This window comes from Palaemon carinicauda, chromosome 38 (assembly GCF_036898095.1).
Source record: "Palaemon carinicauda isolate YSFRI2023 chromosome 38, ASM3689809v2, whole genome shotgun sequence".
In the NCBI taxonomy this organism is placed as follows: domain Eukaryota; kingdom Metazoa; phylum Arthropoda; class Malacostraca; order Decapoda; family Palaemonidae; genus Palaemon; species Palaemon carinicauda.
The window spans coordinates 9,763,698-9,786,772 of NC_090762.1; the positions used below are offsets into that span (position 1 = coordinate 9,763,698).

At 36.5% G+C, this 23,075-nt stretch overlaps 1 protein-coding gene across 1 annotated transcript in view; it reads left to right on the forward strand.

Annotated features, from left to right (window-relative positions):
• Positions 1-23,075, forward strand: part of LOC137630420 (MAM and LDL-receptor class A domain-containing protein 1-like) — a 211,480-nt gene that overhangs the window by 44,722 nt on the left and 143,683 nt on the right. The window contains exons 22-32 of the mRNA XM_068361880.1: positions 1,184-1,361; positions 3,527-3,764; positions 11,613-11,741; positions 12,140-12,273; positions 12,872-13,139; positions 13,662-13,783; positions 14,655-14,744; positions 14,984-15,134; positions 18,978-19,109; positions 19,702-19,921; positions 21,006-21,190. Of these exons, the coding sequence (XP_068217981.1) occupies positions 1,184-1,361; positions 3,527-3,764; positions 11,613-11,741; positions 12,140-12,273; positions 12,872-13,139; positions 13,662-13,783; positions 14,655-14,744; positions 14,984-15,134; positions 18,978-19,109; positions 19,702-19,921; positions 21,006-21,190 (1,847 nt within the window). The remainder of the gene's footprint in view (positions 1-1,183; positions 1,362-3,526; positions 3,765-11,612; positions 11,742-12,139; positions 12,274-12,871; positions 13,140-13,661; positions 13,784-14,654; positions 14,745-14,983; positions 15,135-18,977; positions 19,110-19,701; positions 19,922-21,005; positions 21,191-23,075) is intronic.

A 23,075-nucleotide genomic window follows, 5' to 3' on the forward strand; every position in this document is an offset into this window, starting at 1 on the left:
GTTACTTTAGAGTTGGCATAAGAACAAGTCTTTTGTTCTCATACAGAAATTCTCTTTATTTCTAAAAGATAGTTGAAAATAGATTTGAAAAGAATAAGTCTATAAGGGTTGAGGAAAACCAGGAATGTAAAGCAATGAATATCAATATGAATAGTTAAAAAATAGATTTAGGTATTTGGTAGTTAACCTAATTGATAATAGAATGATTAGAGGAGAGGTTAGTTACAAAACATGAATCAAGGACAATAGAAATGTATTAAAGAGATATTGAAGAAAATTTCATTGTACACGGAGGTCAGGTTGGAATTTATTAAGAGATTTTTAAAATTAGTCTCACTTATGGAAGTTGAATGCACGTACAGTGATAGAAAGTGTTTACAGTGGCCAAGATAGATTGTATTTATAGGCTATATTTTGTGAGAACAATTGAAAGGGAAAAAATGGTTGCTATGTATAAAAGATGTAAAATTATTATAATAAGTGAAAGATTCATTCATAGAATTTTAGATAGTTTGTAAATAGAGCTGAGATAAAATTGTTAGGAAGTGGTAAATAGAAAGCCTTAGAAAGTACAGTATTGTATATGAAGGGTTCATGTTCATATAAAAGGAGTGCGAGTGCAAGATATAGGTGAATGGTGTACTTCTTGTATATATTTGGGGTCTTGACACACTGGGGATGAACCGTCTGTGGAGGTTCAGAAATGGGCCAATAACTTGGAATGAAAGGCAAGAAGAAAATATACATGAGGTTTGCCTGAAGCAGGGAAGCTCAAATGCAAATTGTGAAAGACCTAGTTGTAGAGGATGATGTAAAGTGCAATACTTAAGCACATTAGTTATTTGGGCCTAACCAGGGCAATTTAATAGGACATCAGAGATAACCTTTTAGCCTGAAGTAATAGCACAGATACTGTAATCCATTGATTCAGGTGAAATATACAATATTGTAGTTGTAACGAATGGTGAGAGCATTCTCAACTACCCAATAGTAGTAATAGAAATGACACTAATAGTAAAGCTTATTTAACATTAGGATGAAAAATGGGACCAATTCATAAAGCTTATATTTACTTGAATTCGTTACCCTGTTTATGTGCCTTATGTGATTAAAAGTGGCTCGATGAAATGAAATATTTTAAAGTTTTACAGTTAATTCTTACACCTCTATTAAAATTTAACAGGTACTATATGTTTGGCACATCAAGTCCTTGGATACAGGTGGGGAGAACCAATGTAGTAAATGAATTTGGAAATATTACCAAAGGATCATATTACTTTTGGGAAAGGTTTATTGGTGTGGAAGATGTTTGGAAGTTTGCTCGAGTAAACGTAGACACATCAACTATCGGTGATTGGAAGGTAAATATGAATTCTTACTTTGTTCTTTTTGTCAGAGTAAATATTATTTGAGGGAATCTTATCTAAGAGTCATTATGCTAATATTCTCGTAATGGTTAACCCATTCATCTTTGGAAGTACATACTAGTACCCATATTCTCACTGATAGTTTTCACAAGAAAGGCCCTTGATAAATGTAATGTTATTGCTAGCTAAGCTACAATCCTGGTTGGAAAAGCATTATACTATAAGCCCAAGGTCTCCAACAGGAAAATTAGCTCAGGAATTGAAATGAGGAAAGCAATAGAATTGTATGTCTAAGCATACTCTCAAATAAAAGAACTCTAACCCAAGACAGTGGAAGACCATGATACAGAGGCTATAGCACTAGCCAAGACTAGACAAAAATAGTTTGGTTATAGAGTGTCCTTCTTGTAAAAGAGCTGCTTACCATCGTTAGATATTCTCTTCTATCTTTGCCAAGTGTAAAGTAGCCACTACTGTATATAATTGCAGTGCTGTAATTATATCCTTAAGTGAGTCATAACCAGAGAGGGTTCCAATGTAGTACTATCTTACCAGTCAAATGACCCAATAACTCTCTTGTGGTTGTGTCTCAACAGGTGGCTAGTGCCTTGGCCAATCTACTACCTACAATTGGTATCGGCTCCTGTAGGAGGCCTGATGTAAGGGACAATCTAATAATATAAGCATATCAAAGCTAACAAAATGTTCTTTTCAGGGTATTAGAAAAATTTGTGCAAACTTGAGTAAGATGTTCTAGAAATTGCGAGTAATAATTACACTAGTTCTGATACAGCCAGAAGAAAGGTGATTAGAACAAAGTAACCCTGAAGATGTGTTTTCATCAATAATCATTAGGACGTCTTTACCAAGATAAAAAAAAGTGACATGTAATAGAACTCTCAAGGTCAAAGAACAATATGAAAGTAAAACTATGGATTAAAAATGAAGGAAGAACTAAGCAACAAGACAAAACAGAGAAACTAATATTTCTGTAGAATTACAACTTGAATTGATACAAGCAACTGAATTTCTGTGCAGCAAAACATCAAATAACCAAATTCAAAGAATGTTAATTAGAAAGAATATGAAATATAGCAATACATGAGATACAGTACATTAAACCATGGATAACTTCTCTGTGGTAGGTTATTATAGTTGAAAAACCAAATGTTATTTGCTAATAAGATTCTGGTTTTCTCATTAATTTTTTTGTTCCTTATGGTTGACTGATAACTTTTAGTTTTAAATTTGGCATTCATATTTTTTTCTTTTTACCTGTAGAAAAAAATGCAGTTGTTTAACAATATCACCAAACCACAGTTGATAGCAATATGACACACCAGTACTCGTTTACAAGCCAAATTAGTGATCAACATGTTTAGGTTTTAACTTGTTTAGCATCCTTTATACTCAAAGTTCCGCGAGCTTTCTCTTGCAGCTTTTGAATATTTGAGTATCCAATATTATTGAGAATTTGCAAAAAATAGGTATAGGTAAAAGTCAGATGTTATAGGATGGACGTACACTCATCATATATGAACCAAGAAGTGTGTATTGAGTGTTAGTTTTCCCTGTTGACAAAATATTGGAAACCTTTCTTCTTTGAATCTTCTGGTTTTACCATATAGTATTTAGAAAAGATTTAGCGTAATCTTTTTTCTATTCTCAATATATATTTGTTCTTGTGATTTTTTTTTTGTTCAACAGCAACAAATATTTTTTTATAAAGAAAGATTAATTGAAATTAGTTATTGACCATTTTATAAATAGTAGTGTTATTGTTTGATTCTGCTGTTGATGATATAAAAACAACGTAGAAATAATAGATAGTTTAGGCATCATAAGAGGTAATTTGTACAAATTAGTGTGTCTAAGGTCTTCTGTACAAAAGTAAGACAGTGCATGATTAATTAGACTGAAATGACTTATTACATAATTACTTTTTCTTCACTGCGTAAACTATTTGTTGATATAGTTCCCTTATTCCTCGCAAATCATGCGACAGGATAAATCTTTTTTATTCTCCTTTTGAAGCGACCTTATACATTTTTCATCCGTTCTTTAGGAAATTGAAATTATTCATTTATAAATTTCGTTGTAATAAATTACGGGGATATTTGCATTTATAATATTTTCAATAATGGCTATCATATTTTCAGCTTCATATAGACTACAGTTTAATTATGGATTCTACTGGAACTGTGGCAGTTGATGACCTTGGTGCCACTAGGGGTAAATGTGAAGTACTGCTAGACAAGTGTGACTTTGAAGTTAACCAATGTGGTTGGAGTAACGTACAGAATGGCACTTATCAGCTTCAGTGGGTGCTGATGAGGGCAGATTCCACTGTCCTTCCAGATCCAATTGGGGGTGACCACACTACTATGTCTATGTCAGGTATGCTGTAAAAGATGAAAGAAGAAACTATTATTTTGTTTTTAAGGTACAATTCTTATGTGAGTAAATTATATTGTCAGTAGCAGTTTTTTTTTTTTTTTTTTTTAGAATTTTGTAGTTGTTTATTCTAAAGCATTAAAAGAACTATTCTATAAGATATATTTGAAATTAATTTGCGTAAAACAAGATGGTTGGAGGGTTTTATTGATATTTTATTTCTGTAAGTGCAATGTTTACTTAAGGTACATACTGCCAATGATAAAACTCAAAAGATTGCTGTACAGTGCCAACACTTTCAAATAAAGGATAAGGCACGCTATACATGACCTAGAAATCTCAAAGGAATACCTAATTTGTAAAACAGTTTTTTCAATATTAATCTTACCCGATGATCATGTAGCTGTCAACTCTGTTGCCCGACAGAAATCTACGGTCGGGATACGCCAGCGATCGCTATACAGGTGGGGGTGTACACAACAGCGGCATCTGTGAGCAGGTACTCAAGTACTTCTTGTCAACAAGAACTCAATTTTTCCTCTGTCGTGCCTCCGGCTAGACCTACTTGGATACGCTGTTGATTCTGGAGTTATTGTTCACGATTTGGTGATGTATTTGCTCTAGAGTTTAGCCTTCGCTATTCAGGAAGCTTTATCTTTAGCTTAGCAAGCTTTTGGAATTAATTTGAATTAATTATGGTGACGAAGAGAGTATGGACTCTCTTTCACTTTTAAATGGCCGACCCTTCCCTTAGACGGAAGTGTTGGTGTCGAAGAGAGTATAGACTCTCTTTCACTTTTTATTTTATATCTCTCCGCCATTTATAGGCCTCTTCGATTAACTTTCCTTAAAAAAAAAAAAAAAAAAAAATATGCGACCTTTCCTAATAGTAGGCGGTCCTTACTTGGAAACGAAGTTAATTAACATTGAGCTCGTCATATCGTTTTTCCTGTTAAGAATTTATGCTATTTTAATTTTATGTTTTTGAAAGAATTTCTTTGATAAGTCTCGTACTGTTTTCAAAGTTGAACTAACGTTTTGTTTAGTCTCCGCAGTTGTTGACGTTCAGAACGTTCAACTTGCGCTCTATCGTTACGATAGAGAGAGAGTATTCACGGTTTCACGTTGCAGTAAGAGTAAACCGATTCTAGCGTTTCGTTCATTCTTTCTTAGCTTAAATGGTTTTAATTCTAATAAAGGAGCTTTTTATTTGGGAAACCTTTCAGTTTTTTTCCTTTAACAAATAATATGTTTTAACGATATATATAATTGGGCTCATCTCTCAGGTTCTAAGTCAAGAGAGAGAGAGAGAGAGATAGAGACGGAGGGAGAGAGAGGAGGATAAACGTTTCGTTCAAGCGGGTAACGTTGTTCTCGTTTTTTTGCTCTTCTCCCTAGTCGATAGAGGGGAAGAAGGTAAAACGTTTCTAGAGTTTTATTCTTGTTCCCAGGCTTTATGCGGTGAGAGATTTTAAACGTAGTTTATTTGATCTAGTGTTTAGTCTCTTTTCCAGCCACTGAATTCTTTATCTTTCATTATGTTTTTCTGTTACATTGTAATACTGTTTTCGCAATTACTACCTTTTAATGAAGGATAGGATTGTGTGTTTCAGGTACAAACCACTTAAAGTTTCGAGTTCAGTGAAATAAGTGCAAACAGAAAATCAAAAGTGATAAAGTGATATGCGCAAAGTGTTACAGTGTTGCGTTCGAGGGTTCGTCTGTTCGTGCCAGTTGTTCACCTAGTCCGATACCTCTTACAAGCTCCCAAGCCCAGGGGAGAAGTAATGTCGAAGGACTTATGGGTTCCTCAGGCCTTGATCGACGAACAGACGTTTCCCTCTGTGGTTTCGGGTGTATCTACACACGTTGCCGACGTGATCACCCCACCCACACAAAGACGAGAGAGCCCATTTATTCCTCGTCTGCGGAAGAGGTTTCTCGCAGAAACCATGGACCAAATCTTGCAGCTTTTAAGTGCAAGTCGGTCCCTTCCGCGCAAGTCCAACGGCCTAGGTGTAGCCACTGGGTCAGTTCGGACTCGCTGCAGTACGACAACTGCACACCTCCTAAGAGAGGCTAGGTGGTACCGCAACAGGCAGTAACTCCGTCTGTTGCCGCACCAGCTGTTTTAGACCCTCAGTCACAACAGACAGTAGCTCCGTTTGTTGTTGTCTTTCATAGACCCTAGTGGTCCATGCTGCAGACTTTACAGTCTCAGCTTGCTCCTTCATGCAGGAGTATCATGCTGGAAGGTTGACAATGCAGCCTGTTTACCTACAACCCGCCGAGGTTGTGCGCTCAGCAGATACTGCGGCTGCCTGCTCCCACACCACACCTGTGAGAGCTCCTCCACCGATGCGCAGTCCTCACTGCCAGACGCATGTTCTTGCTGCACCATCTGCTAACATGCGTGAGCTGCCGCATCAGGAGTTGCCGGGTTCCAGCACTATGCGGCATTCTCCTCAGCCCATGCAGCATGCTCTGCAGACCTTACAGCATGCTCCGCATACCATGCAGCATGAGCCGCATACCATGCAGCATGAGCCGCATACCATGCAGCATGAGCCGCATGCCTTACCTCATGCTCTGCATACCATACCGCATGCTCTGCATACCTTACAGCATGCTCTGCATACCTTAAGGCATGCTCTGCATTCCTTACAGCATGCTCTGCATACCTTACAGCATGCTCTGCATACCTTACAGCATGCTCTGCATACCTTACAGCATGCTCTGCATACCATACCGCATGCTCCTCAACCCACCACAGCCCCTCCCACGCACCAGCACTCTGCTTTTGTTGTTGCCAGCTCCCACACTCCGACTGCGGAGAAGGTTGACGATGCACCCGTGGGCCTACACCTCCCACGGTTGTGCGCCCGGCATGGCTTCATGCTCTCACACTCTTGTTGTGAGAGCTCCTCCACCCATGCACAGTCAACCCTGCCAGATGTTTGATGACTCCCACACACAGAGCACTCCGTTGCCGTGCGGGAGCTACCACAAGCTGCCGTGTTTTGACACGGTGTGTCAGCCTCCGCAACACACTGTGGTTACCGCCACTCGCCAGCAGCAAACTAGTCAGGCAGGAGTTGAGGCTTCCCCACACATCTTTGGTTGTTGCCAACTCACAAACTGTCATGCAGTTACATGACGTTGCCTTCTGGTCTGCTACTTATACACCAGTGCTGTATGTCCTCACGCTCCTGTTGTGGTTGACAGTTCAGTTTTTGACAGTTCACAGACTGTCAAGCAGTTTCATAACGTTGCCTTCTGGTCTGCTGCTTTTGCACCAGTGAAACCCTCACTGAGAGAACTTAGCTTTTCTCGGATATGGTTCCTGTAGATGAGAAAGTGCTGTTCTCCCTCCTTCTGATATTCCCTTGAGGACTCTGTCATTTGGAGAGGAGCCTTAAGCTGCTTAGCCTCCTATGGACTTTTATTTAAGCATAACATGCTTCCAGGGAGGGTAAATGGTTCCGCTTCAGTCGCTAACCCCGTCTGTTGCCACACCTGCTCCCATAGACCTTGAGCTTTGTTGCAAGACATGCAGTCCAAGCTTAGTCCTTGATAGAGGATTTTTTTTACGGAGTCAGTGTGTCACTGGGAAGACGTTCAACAACCAGCAGAGGTGACTTGTTGTGACGCAGTGCGGCAACCTCAGCAACCCGATAAGGAGTTGTCTGTACTACCCAGACAGTCTAGACAGTTTCGGGTTGTCGCTGTACTTCCTCGCTTCCCCATGGTTGACAGTTCACAGACTGTGCAGCAGTACCATGATCTTGTGTCCGGCTCCGTCAGACGACTGGCTTTTAAGAGCTCCCACAAGTCGTCTCTGTCTGGAGAATCTCAGATGGACTATGGATCTGACCAAGGAACTGGGCCTCCTGGTCAATTTAGAGAAGTCCCAGCTCGTCCCATCCCAGACCATTGTCTACCTGGGTATGGAGATTCAGAGTCGAGTTTTTCGGGCTTTTCCGTCGGCCCCAAGGATCAACCAAGCCCTAGAATGCATCCAGAGCATGCTGAGAAGGAACCGATGCTCAGTCAGGCAGTGGATGAGTCTAACAGGGACACTTTCATCGCTGGCCCTGTTCATCGAGTTAGGGAGACTCCACCTCCGCCCCCTTCAGTATCATCTAGCTGCTCACTGGATAAAGGACATGACGCTAGAGACGGTCTCAGTTCCTGTTTCCGAAGAGATGAGGTCTACTCTAACGTGGTGGAAGAACAGCTTTCTTCTCAAGGAAGGTCTACCTTTGGCTGTTCAGAACCCCGACCGCCGTCTCTTCTCGGACGCATCAGACACGGGCTGGGGTGCGACATTGGACGGACAGGAATGCTCGGGAACATGGAATCAGGAGCAAAGGACACTTCACATCAATTGCAAGGAGTTGTTGGCGGTTCATCTGGCCTTGATAAACTTCAAGTCCCTCCAGCTAAACAAGGTGGTGGAGGTGGACTCCGACAACACCACAGCCTTGGCTTACATCTCCAAGCAGGGAGGGACTCATTCGAGGAAGTTGTTCTAGATCGCAAGGGACCTCCTCATCTGGTCAAAAGATCGAAAGCTCACGCTGGTAACGAGGTTCATTCAGGGCGATATGAATGTCATGGCAGATCGCCTCAGCCGGAAGGGTCAGGTCATCCCCACAGAGTGGACCCTTCACAAGAATGTTTGCAGCAGACTTTGGGCCCTGTGGGGTCAGCCAACCATAGATCTGTTCGCTACCTCGATGACCTAGAGGCTCCCGTTGTATTGTTCTCCGATTCCAGACCCAGCAGCAGTTCACGTGGATGCTTTTCTGCTGGATTGGTCCCATCTCGACCTGTATGCATTCCCGCCGTTCAAGATTGTCAACAGGGTACTTCAGAAGTTCGCCTCTCACAAAGGGACACGGCTGACGTTGGTTGCTCCCCTCTGGCCCGCGAGAGAATGGTTCACAGAGGTACTGCAATGGCTGGTCGACATTCCCAGGACTCTTCCTCTAAGAGTGGACCTTCTACGTCAACCTCACGTAAAGAAGGTACACCCAAACCTCCACGCTCTTCGTCTGACTGCCTTCAGACTATCGAAAGACTCTCAAGAGCTAGAGGCTTTTCGAAGGAGGCAGCCAGAGCGATTGCCAGAGCAAGGAGGACATCCACTCTCAGAGTCTATCAGTCTAAATGGGAAGTCTTCCGAAGCTGGTGCAAGGCCAATGCAGTTTCCTCAACCAGTACCACTGTAACCCAGATTGCTGACTTCCTGTTACATCTAAGGAACGTAAGATCCCTTTCAGCTCCTACGATCAAGGGTTACAGAAGTATGTTGGCAGCGGTTTTCCGCCACAGAGGCTTGGATCTTTCCACCAACAAAGATCTACAGGACCTCCTTAGGTCTTTTGAGACCTCAAAGGAACGTCGGTTGTCCACTCCAGGCTGGAATCTAGACGTGGTCCTAAGGTTCCTTATGTCATCAAGATTTGAACCTCTCCAATCAGCCTCTTTTAAGGACCTCACATTAAAAACTCTTTTCCTCGTGTGCTTGGCAACAGCTAAAAGAGTAAGTGAGATCCACGCCTTCAGCAGGAACATAGTTTTCACATCTGAAACGGCTACATGTTCCTTGCAGCTCGGTTTTTTGCTAAAAACGAGCTTCCTTCACGTCCTTGGCCTAAGTCGTTCGAGATCCCAAGCCTGTCCAACTTGGTGGGGAACGAACTGGAGAGAGTACTTTGCCCAGTTAGAGCTCTTAGGTACTATCTAAAAAGGTCAAAACCTTTATGAGGACAATCAGTAGCCTTATGGTGTGCTATCAAGAAGCCTTCTCTTCCAATGTCTAAGAACTCAGTTTCTTACTACATCAGGCTTCTGATTAGGGAAGCACATTCTCATCTGAAGGAAGAAGACCTTGCTTTGCTGAAGGTAAGGACACATGAAGTGAGAGCTGTGGCTACTTCAGTGGCCTTCAAACAGAACCGTTCTCTGCAGAGTGTTATGGATGCAACCTATTGGAGAAGCAAGTCAGTGTTCGCATCATTCTATCTCAAAGATGTCCAGTCTCTTTACGAGAACTGCTACACCCTGGGACCATTCGTAGCAGCGAGTGCAGTAGTAGGTGAGGGCTCAGCCACTACATTCCCATAATCCCATAACCTTTTTAACCTTTCTCTTGAATACTTTTTATGGATTGTACGGTCGGCTAAGAAGCCTTCCGCATCCTTGTTGATTTGGCGGGTGGTCAATTCTTTCTTGAGAAGCGCCGAGGTTAGAGGTTGTGATGAGGTCCTTTAGTATGGATTGCAGCCCTTTATACTTCAGCACCTAAGAGTCGTTCAGCATCCTAAGAGGACCGCTACGCTCAGTAAGGAAGACGTACTTAATAAAGGCAGAGTAATGGTTCAAGTCGTCTTCCTTACCAGGTACTTATTTATTTTATGTTATTTTTGAATAACTAATAAAATGAAATACGGGATACTTAGCTTCTTTGTTAACATATATGCTGGTCTCCACCCACCACCCTGGGTGTGAATCAGCTACATGATCATCGGGTAAGATTAATATTGAAAAATGTTATTTTCATTAGTAAAATAAATTTTTGAATATACTTACCCGATGATCATGAATTTAAGGACCCGCCCTTCCTCCCCATAGAGAACCAGTGGACCGAGGAGAAAATTGAGTTCTTGTTGACAAGAAGTACTTGAGTACCTGCTCACAGATGGCGCTGTTGTGTACACCCCCACCTGTATAGCGATCGCTGGCGTATCCCGACCGTAGATTTCTGTCGGGCAACAGAGTTGACAGCTACATGATCATCGGGTAAGTATATTCAAAAATTTATTTTACTAATGAAAATAACATTTTTATGATTCTTAGTTATACAAATCATAACATTCAAACCCACTCCAGAAACACCTTGTATGAATACCAAAACTCCATATTACCATGAGGAATCCTGCACAATGGCATAGTTTTATAAGTAAAGTACAGTATACACAAAATATTTTATTTTTACTCTTTTGTTATGTATTTATTAAATTAGCTAATGTTTCCTATTCATTGTAATTCATAAATTAACATTGTTTTACAGAAGTATAATAAATTTTCTTTCTGTGGATATTATCAGGAATAATTAATTTAATTTGGTGAATCATAATAGTAACAAGAATGCATATTGAGGGCAGTCGCCTTTATATTTACTGTGCTCTATAATGTATTCTCAGTTTAGACAGTTAATGATTGAATTGTAATTTAATATAAAATTTTGCAAAAAGTGATCTTTTATCATTTTCATTTAGAGATTTACTTGCTCATCAGTTTTATCAGAGGAAAATTTGTATACTTTGTATATATATACATTATTTTACTTCGTTGGAGTTTTTTTAAGGAAGTTACTTGAATCTAAATATTCTTTAACTTAGTTTGGTTCATCTAAGTTAAAAGGAAGATGCAAAATGTTCGGAAAGGAAAAAGAATCAATTTATTAAAATAAATAGGCTTACTGACATCATTAAGTCACATTTCCAGTCATATTTGCTTGAAAGTAATAGAGCATGGTAAAGTTAAAGGGTTTTAACAGCTAAGGAGAGACCAAACAGAATAGATGGTAAATAGAAGGCTGAAAGCAAAGCAACTGGGTCTGAAGGATAGTGCAGGGAACCTTTGCTATCATCTACAGTACGCCACACAAGACATATTATAAGTGTTGCTCCCAGTGTGGCCTTAGAAATTGAAATGGTTACCTTTAGATAAGAGTCTAGGAAATTTTGAATTTTATAAATATTAGTACTTCATTCATAAATTCTATAGTATTAACTTTTAAAACTACTGTAATGTGACTCCTGTCATTTATTTTGATTCCAGGCCATTTTATGTATGCCAAGAAAAAGGAGACAACCAGGAATGATGAGGATTCAGTGGGGATGTTTAAGAGTAGGCAGATTCCCAAAACTGCTGGGGACCAATGCTTCACCTTTTGGTATAGGGTGCAAGGTATAAAGCTAAGCTATTCTTAGTTAAAAGGAAAAAGGTTCACAATCCATAATATTGTCACCTATTAATTCTTATACTTATACTTTCATCATGTATCATTTTGATTTGCATTTTTATATTTTCTCATTTTTCTATATGAGACAGGAGTTACTAATTTTCATTTGAAGCTTCTCAATTTCACAAAAAATCATTCATAGTTATTTTGGAAAAAATGAAGCTCATAGCCTCTGATGTCTTTGAATTTTTATTTACAAATTCTTAAGGAGGATTTTTTCAAGGATACTTTTTTACTTCACTGTTGAGGGAAGATTTTGTCTTATAGTATATTTCATGTAATAGCTATTTCAAATCTGATTGTTGTATAATTTTTCTAAACTACATTCTATGTATTTGTGCAGAGGAAGGAAATGTGCTTGAACTTGTATCAATGAATAAGAGTGACACCATGAAGATTTGGAGTTGTCCGAAGATACAGAGCTACCAATGGACTTACAGTGAAGTGGATATCAGCACCAAGGATTCAGCAATTTATGTATGTAGACTTATTTTTTCTACATTTTACTAATTTTTTGTACTTAACGGTACTCGACACTGGTACTTTTGTTGCAATTGTATTATTGCTATGTGTAATTATGTTTAGTAATTTATTAAGGAGTTATCATAGGTTTTTGGGCTGTATAATGAATTATACAAATTACAGTGTATTCTTATGGGAATATTTGTTCCAACATACGATCGTTTTAACATACGATCTAGTCCCGGAACGAATTAAGATCGTATGTAGAGGTTCCACTTATATATTAGTGTAGACCATGAACAACCCCAAAACATGTGAAGAGTTCCTATGACTTCTTTTCAATTCTATTATGAATATTTCAAGACAACTTTCAATATTCCCCCAAGATCTTTTGATTATTATATTTTTTTTTTTTGTATTTTAAGGTTTCATTTGTTTGTTCATTGACAAAGGACTTTTATTGATAATAATTTTTATGACTTTTAAAGTAGCTATTTTTCTAAGTTGTCTTGAAATATTAGTTCATCATGCTGTGTAAAGGAATGCTATCTTTTTATAGGTAGAAAAAATTTTTGTACCTTTACCATAAACTAAATTTGTGTTATCTTTTCAGCTTGGATTTATTGCTACATATGCTCCAACATTGCTGTCAGGTATTTATCTGGATGACTTTGAATTCAAGCCTGGAAAATGTCTACCAAACACCGCATCCTGTGATTTTGATAGTAATTTATGTGGTTGGACTAATGATGAGTTAGTTGAGGATGTATGGCTTGTAGGCAGAGGTTACACTCAGGACCCTAGTAAAGTTTCAGGTCCTCTCTTGGATCACACTTCTGAGACTGGAATGTATACCTATGTGGACTTTACAAGAAACACAAGTAAGTGGATCTCCCTATTTCTGAAAAAGATTAACCCTTTTACCCCCTAAGGACGTACTGGTACGTTTCACAAAACCCATCCCTTTACCCCCATGGACGTACCGGTACGTCCTTGCAAAAAAATGCTATAAAATTTTTTTTTTCATATTTTTGATAATTTTTTTGAAAAAATTCAGGCATTTTCCAAGAGAATGAGACCAACCTGACCTCTCTATGACAAAAATTAAGGCTGTTAGAGCAATTTAAAAAATATATACTGCAAAATGTGCTGGAAAAAAAAATAACCCCTTGGGGGTTAAGGGTTGGAAATTTTCAAAGAGCCTGGGGGTAAAAGGGTTAATACAGATTATTATGAATTACCCAAGAATGCAGTAAAAAAGTATTACTGTGTAGTTTATTTTATTGCTGCAGTGAGTCAAGCTTTGTTTTCCTTTCAGTGAGATTCATACAAAATGACGTAGCCTTAGTGAAAATATATTAAATATATTGGTTTTTATAACCATGTCTCCTTTCTTGTTTTAGATGCAAGTAGGGAAGTCAGACTTCGAAGCTCAGTATTTCCAAGACAAGAGACATGCTGTTTCTCATTTTGGTACATGAAGTATGGAGAGAATGGTTTGTCTGGTACCTTCACTGTGTCTCTGGTATGTAATTCATTATTTTCATTGTCTTGTGCCTTTTCTTTGGCTTTATTTCGAATATGTGAAATTACAGAATGTTATAAGTAACAAAGGTAATCTTTATTTATCTAAAATTACATTGACCACAAACTTATGGCCATACTTTACAACTAGTAGGTAAATTCATCCTTAATGAGAATTTATACCATTTTTCTAATTGCTTCAAATCCTGTTAGTCTAACATATTCATTGATACTCAGTAATGAGACATTCTGTTTAAACTAATGGCGTCATATGTAAATCCACATACTAAAAGAGTTCATGTTTGACATGCTCAAATTTCTCCTTTATGGATTTTTTCTTAAGTAGATGTGTTTTTGTATTGTTTACCAACACATAACTATTCAAAGGTGTTCAGATTAGTAGGCTAATATAGTACATTGATTAAAAACTGAAATAATGAAAGTTGTCACTGTGCTATACAGTATCAGAAATATTCTGACAGCTTTGTTAAAGTCTAGATCTAATTGAGTTGCAATCAGTAATTAATAACTTAATGATGAATAATTTAATCAGAAGAAAAGGATGGCTGAGGAGCTCATAGTATATTCATCTCCCTTTTAAGTAGCTATACTGCATATTTATGAATGAGAGAGTTTAAATTTCATTTAATATGATGGAGAAATATTTAAATTTTTGTCTCATACAAACTTGTCAACTTCTAGGTTGCCCTCCTCTTCCATTTGGTTCAAACATGTCTTGTCTCAAATTACTAAAAATATAAAGATAGGCTTTTTGGCAAGGTAAATTATTTTGAATATTGTAAATTATGTTGCTCTACTAGAACAAGAGGTTTGTGATTCAGTATTTAATGTAATCACGTTTATTTAAACAGGTACAGTTTCGTGATGATGGTGATGCTTCTTTAGAAATTTTGCTAGTATTGAACAATGATGTACATACACGAGACTGGACCCATGCTTATGTAAGAACTGTTTTTTTCATAAATATAACAAAGATATAGTGATTGGAAATGTCATTATTGTTTAGCCTTTTTATTATCTTTTGTACCATCATCTTTAATTTTTTTTACTTTTGCATGAATATTTTTGGAAATATGTAAATGAATTGTAAGGATAAAGAAAAAATGATTGTCATATTATTGAAAGGAAATCATATGATTTTTACAATATTTATGAATTGACAGTTATTCAAAAATTTCAGGTGGAATTTACATCAGATGAAAATGACTTCCAGCTTTATTTAGAGACAAGTAAAGTTACTGCTGATCAGTTCATAGCTCTTGATGACACTTTGCTACTCTTCTCATCCTGTTCTGAACTTCCACCTACTCCAACTCCTAGACCTTTATTTTGTAAGACTTATTTTGCATGTTGTACTATAGAATTTATTTCTTTATTAGATATTAAAACTTCTGTGCCTCCATTATTTCAAACAGGGAAACACCTAGTAAGAAGTTTACTACTGTGTATAAATTAAAGAGAAACACCCATTAATAAGACCTAATATAAACCGGATAGGATTCCTCTTGGAAATCCTGATTAATAGAAACTTACAGTACATTCTTGCTAGTATTGTATATGGTAAAAGCTTAAAACAAATATGGGTTGATTTAGAATGCCTTCCACATCATGAACAGTCTCCATCCAGTTGCATCTTGATACATTTGAATAGTTGATGATTTTTTTTTTTTTTTATGATAGGTAGTTTTTGAAATTAAAGCCATAATTAAAGCCATTTGAAATATCTATGAAATACATGCTAGAATATGGTTTATGCTTCACATACACTATACTGAAGAATAACAAGAAAGTGAAATGTTAACTGGTGAAGATATGCTCATTATTATTTATATGAACCTCCCCTGATGTTCATATTGCTTTCATCTCAAGGAGCTTTGTTATGTTGATGCTACCCCTTAAAAATTAAGAAATTGAGAAATTACTTGCTTTATTTTCTTTCAGTATACTATGTATTTCTTAAAAAGAATAGTATGTTTTTCTTCAAAATCTTCTATACTAATTACTTGATCAGAATGGTACTTTGACAAAACACTCTTGAGACCTTCCCCTCATTTTTTATACTATAATGCATTGGCAAATCTCATTAATCAAGGTGTATACTCGTGGCCTATTAAAGCCTAAGCCAAGTGAGTCAGGTGAGTATGTAAAGCAATTCAAATTCCTACATTCCCTCATCGCTCCTCCCCTCTCCTTCCCTCCTTTTCTTGACCCTTCTCCTATCCCTCCAGTAACCCCCTTTCCTAGTCTCTCCAGTGTCGCTTACTCTACCTTTTTGTAACCTGTTATATTTTTTAATAACTGATAGCATTGATATGTTGGATTCTTGTTATAATTCTTATTAACATTTCATGGCATTGTTGTATTTCGTGTGGATGTATAAGGAGTTTATAGCCTTTACCTATTTATCAAACTTTATGAACCTGCCTTGAGGGCTTCTTAAATCTAAAGTTTTATGTGATATGAGGCTACGACTTGGGAAGATAACCAAAATTAAATCTCCTAAAGCAGCTTAAGACCCATCATATAATTACAAGAGATTCAGATATCTAAAGCCAAGCTTAATTCCTTTCTAAGGTGTAGACAGCTTAAATTGCATTGAACAGTCTTGCATCTCCAATCTGCATTCCCTTTCTTTTTACTGTTATTTTTCATAATTGGGCTACCTTATCTGCTGGTGCCCCTGGTATCTATTCCTGTTAAGACATAAATAGTAATAATAATAACAGTTGTAATGATAATTATGATAAAGATGTTAATGATAAGAGAAGCATGATAAAAGTTTCTCTCTCTCTCTCTCTCTCTCTCTCTCTCTCTCTCTCTCTCTCTCTCTCTCTCTCTCTCTCTCTCTCTCTCTCTCTCTCTCTCTCTGTGGGTAGAAGTAGATGTTTTTATTGTTATCAGTATATGAAATTTTGTTTTTTGTATGCCTTATATATAGTGAACCTCTTGTTTCAAAGGAACTAACTGATATTTTCTTTACATTTCTGTATAATGTAAGTAGTTCTGTATCTTTCGACGACTATCTTTTGTGAAATTATTGCATAGTCACATCAACACTTCACCTTGATTAGAAACCTATTTTACATATCTAGTCACGGTGCTTTACTATTATTTAGAGTAAAATAAACAAAACAAAAAATCCTGTAATCAATTCACAAAGAAAAGAGAGATTTCTTTAAAAAAAAGTACATAAAAGTAAATTGCTTCTATATATTTGGAGTAAAGTACAATTAAAAAACTTTGGAAATTTAATCTGTAATCAGCAGTACATACATACATACACCAAGGCACTTCCCCCAATTTTGGGGGGTAGCCGACATCAACAAATGAAACAAAAACAAAAAAGGGGACCTCTCCTCTCTACGTTCCTCCCATCCTGACAAGGGACTCAACCGAGTTCAGCTGGTACTGCTAGGGTGCCACAGCAGTAAAGCAAATAAACATAGAAATATAGGTTATCATAGAATAAGTGTGTAGTACATGTATATCCGATGGTGACAAAGGCAGCTACTGATGCCTCGTAGTTAAGGGGTTAAGATGTCTCTTATATAAATAGGTAATTAGGTGCTAAAATGATACTCAGAAAAGTCAATCTGGAGTTTATGATATTAAGGATTATCTTAAGGTAGTGAGAGAGAGAGAGAGAGAGGTAGTGAGAAAGAGAGAGAGAGAGAGAGAGAGAGAGAGAGAGAGAGAGAGAGAGAGAGAGAGAGAGAGAGAGAGAGGTGGTGGGAGAGAGAGAGAGGTAGTAACAGAAAGATAGAGAGGTAGAGACAGAGAGAGAGAGAGAGAGAGAGAGAGAGAGAGAGAGAGAGAGAAAGTTAGATTACAGGTAAGTCTACAATATTATTTAATTTATTATGTGAAACTAAATGCCCTATCTCTTCCTTCACTGGCTACCCACCACCTCTAGAGTTTGGGATTTAGTAATAGGAGAAGGGGAAATTCATAGAAATAATTGATATTCTAATAATAGAATTCTTTTTCTATACTCACCTGATCATATACTGTACATACCCACCCACTCTCCCCACTAACTAGTGGCATCAAGAGAATAAGGAATTTTGCTGACTTCGTGTAACTGAAGAAGACAATACGGCATGCGCGACCTATTATCGTGGGTAGACACTGTTAGTCTCGTTGTTTACTTGGGGCATTAGCATATTGGAAGGAAAGAAAATGGAAATTTAAAAATAAATCACTTAACGGGTAACGTCGACATAACCAACCTTTTGGAGATGAAAGCAATATGTAAATGAAGGTGTATATAGAAATAATAATTTATATAATTAAAATTCCATTTATGTTCCTGATCATGGAAATATTTATGAAATATATCTGAATAGTTATTTAAACATTTTCCTAATTTTGTTTAAATGTACAAATACAGTAATGAGAAACAAAATGGAGGCTTAAAGTTTTGTCATTTCTTGACCTAGTATTTTAAATCCTTAAAGTTTAATTTCCAAGGAAATCGCAAAATTCTCATTTAACAAAATCTGTATTGCCAAGAATGGTTCATTATCGGATAACTATAGTTATACATTAATACAACATAAAAATAAAGCTCAAATTTGCATGTTGCAAAATATCTTGGTACTATATTCCCATTCGCGAAGTTAGGTTGTTTTTATAGAGCAAAAAGCTGTTGTTATACTACAAGGATACTTTTATGTTTCATTTTCTCAACCTTTATCTGAACTGTTAATAACATGCATGGGAGTTGGATTTTTTCATTATATTCTGCTATTTTCATTAAATAAAACTTGTATATCCAACCCCTTAATCAACCATCTCTTTTATAAACTTAAAGAAAAGTTGTGCTTTACCTAGAAAGCTTAAGAAAAAATTAATATATGCCATTTCGAACATAAACCTTAAAGTTCCTTGTTATGCAAGATATGGAATTATTATTTGATGTTTATATCTAGTAAGTCATGTTTATGATTACTATTTTGCAATATTAATTTGCATATTTATTTTTAATGCATCCACATTTTTTTTTATTTATGCTAGATGTTACACATAATGTACTAGGAAATTAAATGCTAAGTGGAAAATTATTTGGCATTACCCACTCTGTTATGCACTCAGATGCTTTTAGTCATTGATGGATATAATCTTAAATGATCATATCTAACATGGAATACTAACACTGTTTTACTAACCCTCAGCATTATGTGATTTTGAATCGGATGATATTTGTGGATTCACCCAAGAAGAAGGAACTTATATTTACTGGATTCATGGCTCTTCAAATGACAGCCGTTCTCTCCCTAATGATCACACCTTTGGCACTTCTGATGGTATTAACATTTTATTGAACATTTTGAACATGATTGATATCCTTATGCATGTTAATTATCTTCATATTTTGATTTTATATTTTTTCTTATCTTTTATCAGCTAGTGAGCTATAGACTTGATTTACAGTCGTGTTGTAACATTTCTGTCATTGATTTTACCTTGAAATCTTGGTGTAGGTCTTTTGTATTTCTTCTTTCTTGATGCAAAAGTTTAACAGATAAATATTTAAGTGTTCTACTTTTTATATTATGTTTACTTGATGCTTATTATCCATTATCTATTTTGATAGTACTTATTCCAGAATATCCTATTGTATTTATATTTGTTTCCTAATCAAAGTTGTTTAGAACTTTAACAAGAAAAGGAATGAAGTCGAATGATTATCGATTAGTAAATGGAACACTACCTAGGAATTTTCAATTAGACATTACAGTGACAGCATGTCCACATTTTATGAAGCATTTTACTAACATCCTTATGTTCTGTTCACTATTAATTAAATAAGAAATAATAGCAAAGTCATGACAATTGATATTATATTATGCTGCACGCTATAAGATATGAGTTATCTCAAAATTATTTTTTCCCTAGGTAAATATATGTATGTGAAGTCATCTGGGATTGGTATTGGAGCAGTTACTACCCTTTTCTCTCCTATGATATATGATGTTTCTGATGCATGTGTGGTAGTATCTTACTTCACGACAGCTAAATCAGATACAATCCAAGTGTTACTATTAGAAGAAGGAAGCGACCAACCCAAACCTCTTACCGTCCTTAACTCCCCTATTGTGTCGTGGGTTAACATTAGGTTAGTGTTACTTTACAAGGGTCTTTAAGTACAGTACTTCTCAAATGTGACATTTGGTATTTATTGCTACATAGTTCAATTATAAAATGTACATCCATATAACACTACGATCGAAGAATAGCAACTGCTAAAACTTTAAATAAATAGCACAGTCGAGTGACGAACGCCTCGGAGGGGCGGGCACTAAACAAAAACAAAGCTAAATCGCTATCTCTTTCGTAGGCTGGACTTACTAGCAAAAAGTACCATGAGCATAAATACACAAAAAAATAAAAATAAAAATAATAACGGTTCTAAAGGCATAAGGCCAGGACTTAACCAAGAACCTAAGTGACAGAGTACTAAACGGGCAGACAAAGATGAATTCCCAACAAGTGAACAAACAATGGCCGCCATGAAAGGCCAGACGGGAATTAAAACAGACTATACTGGATATAAAACAAAAGCCCGGTACAATAAAATACTGTCAAAACAAACTATGGTACTTAACATTGGAATGTGTGAAGATGGAGCTTCGGACATGACAAAATAAATCCACGATTGATAAAAAAGACCGAGAGCACCACAAAACAAATCAACACATAGTATTCCAAAAAGAAGGATGTTGTTCAGATGGCGCTCGCGTCGTGGCGTGGGTGGTGTGGCGCTGGTGGTTGGCAAGGGCCTTTGTATCGGCCCATCCCTTTGACGAAGGAATTAACTAAATGGAAGACAACCTGTGAATAGTGGATTTCACGCGCCTTTGCTTTATACACGACACCCTAAAGGTGCTCGCGCGAGGGTTGTAACCTCAGCATTCCATGCTTTTATCTTTCTCTGGTATAATTGGAAGGTTTTATCAGAAAAGGTATATAAGAAGGACTCTTTTCACCGGGCGCCACAGGTCTCTCCCCAGAAATAGATTTTTCCTTCGTCAAAATCCCTTTTAGGATCTGTATGTCATATCTGTAAGGAATAGATGAACTTGCATTTCAGTTTGGTTCTTTATTGTGTATAGCTATATCTTAGTCTTTTGTTAGTGCAAAATAGTGAAACAAATTATTTCAGTCATTTTAATTTTATGATTATTCTTTTCCATGTTTAGAATACCCATACATGCGGAGGGAGGATGGCAGCTGTTATTTAAGGTGACAGCACAAAGAAATGGTGGATTTATTGGTATTGATGATGTAATTTTGGGTAGTGAACCATGTCAAACTCCTGTATCCTGTGACTTCGAAGAACATTCTTGCTTATGGCAAGCAGAAGAGAGAAACACCTGGAAAACTGGTAATTTTAGATTTATTTTATTTAAAAAAAAAAAGTTTTTTTTTTTATAAACTGTTGTATTTCTATCAAATGAAGAATTCCCAAAAATTATTTTGAGGAACAAACATTTCACTATTACTGTAAACTTTTGTTAAAAAAATCTCATATTCATTAGGGAACAGCAACATTTTTCCCAACATTATTTGAATATGATATCATGAAAGAATCTTTTGTCTTATGAATATTTTGCTGTACACTGAAGTCTGCTCCAACCTTCCCCTCCTTAAATGCAACTCTACATCAAACAGGAAATTATAAGGATCCTACTAGAGGCAATGAGCAATCTCTAATATCTTATTTTTTTTAATAGGATTGCGTCCTTTATGATAAGTGCATATACAGTTATCTACTTATAATTAAACAAATAGATTAAGTATGGCAAAGATTTTTATGATAATTGTAAGTGCTTTTAAGCAACATTGTATTTCATGTGTGGATGGTGTAGAATATCATATGATTCCCTTAGTTCTTAGTGTTGCAAGAAAGTTTCTACAAAAGTTCCTCAGTAGCATCATGTTTCAGATGTTCATTTGCATGTTAATTTGTCAATGTTTTTATTCTTTGTTGTATTTTATTAATTTGTATTCATTTCTGATGTTAGGGGTAACGATTTCTTCTTTAAATAGCAGTAAAAATCTTTAAATATGAGGTATACGAGTATTTATGAAGATGTGAAAAGCTTCAAGGGAATTCCCTTTATTTCTTGATGGAAAAGTTTTGGGGTTTATAATATTTTGGGTTATTAGCTTGCTCCTGGAACAGATTAAATTTTTTTGTCAAGATACCATTGTTATAATTTAAATGAAATGACTTACTCTTCTTGTTTCCTGAAGGTGGTAAGGATTTAAATGAGTCTTAAACATAGAGTATTTTTTTTTTTTGCAAGTGTGTTACTTGAATCTAGTACTCAAGGGTTTTTGGTGGTTGATATGCCGCAGGATCAAGAAAAGGAAAATATTGTCTTCATTTGTTTTTAACCACTGGTATATCAGAGAAATTGTTGAAATGGTCATTCATTAACCCCCCACCATACGAATCGTGCATTTCAAGAGTGCGTTCAGAAGCTGGAATGTTTTATAGTTTAGCATCATTAGGGATGGACATCTTACAACCCACTTACAATTCTCAACCCTACACTGTTTTTCCTCAGCTGATTCTGCTATTGCTAGCTAAGCAGGCTATGAATGTAACAAGAATTATTAGTTCATCCAAAGATATAGGGGTTAGAGCAACTATCTCAGGCACTCTGAAGGACTTGCTTTTTTATGGAAATGATTTTCATTATGATAAAGCCAAGTCAAACCATTTTATTAATATTATTTTCTCTTTTAATATTTATAATAGTCAAGAAACTCAACAGTTTTACTAATTTTAGAAACTAATTCACATAATCACATTTTTTATGATATTGCATTTTATGATTAAGGTGTGGCAGAGAGTTAAGGATGCTTAAGATGATAGATAGGCTTAGGCTTTGGCCCTAATTTTGAAAATTGAAAAGTAGCAAAATGTATATGCAGGGTTCCTTTTATTATTAGGTTGTATGCTTGAATGTTTACAGGGTGTAATATTAGAGGAGATATGAACAACTGATAAAGATTTAAATTGACTTTTAAGTTTGTTGTCTATTACCACTTGCACACTACTGTGTCAAGGTTATAGTTAGCAATGTGATGTTGAGGTAAAATTCATCAAAAGCAATTTAAAGAAAAAATTGTTTTGATATCTCTCAGTCACATGGTGGCCCTACTCCCCATTACAAATGTTAAATGTATAAATGGAGGTCTCTTGATTTCAAATTTTAAAGACCAAGAAGGTAGGTTGTTGCTCTGCCAGGGGTAGGAAC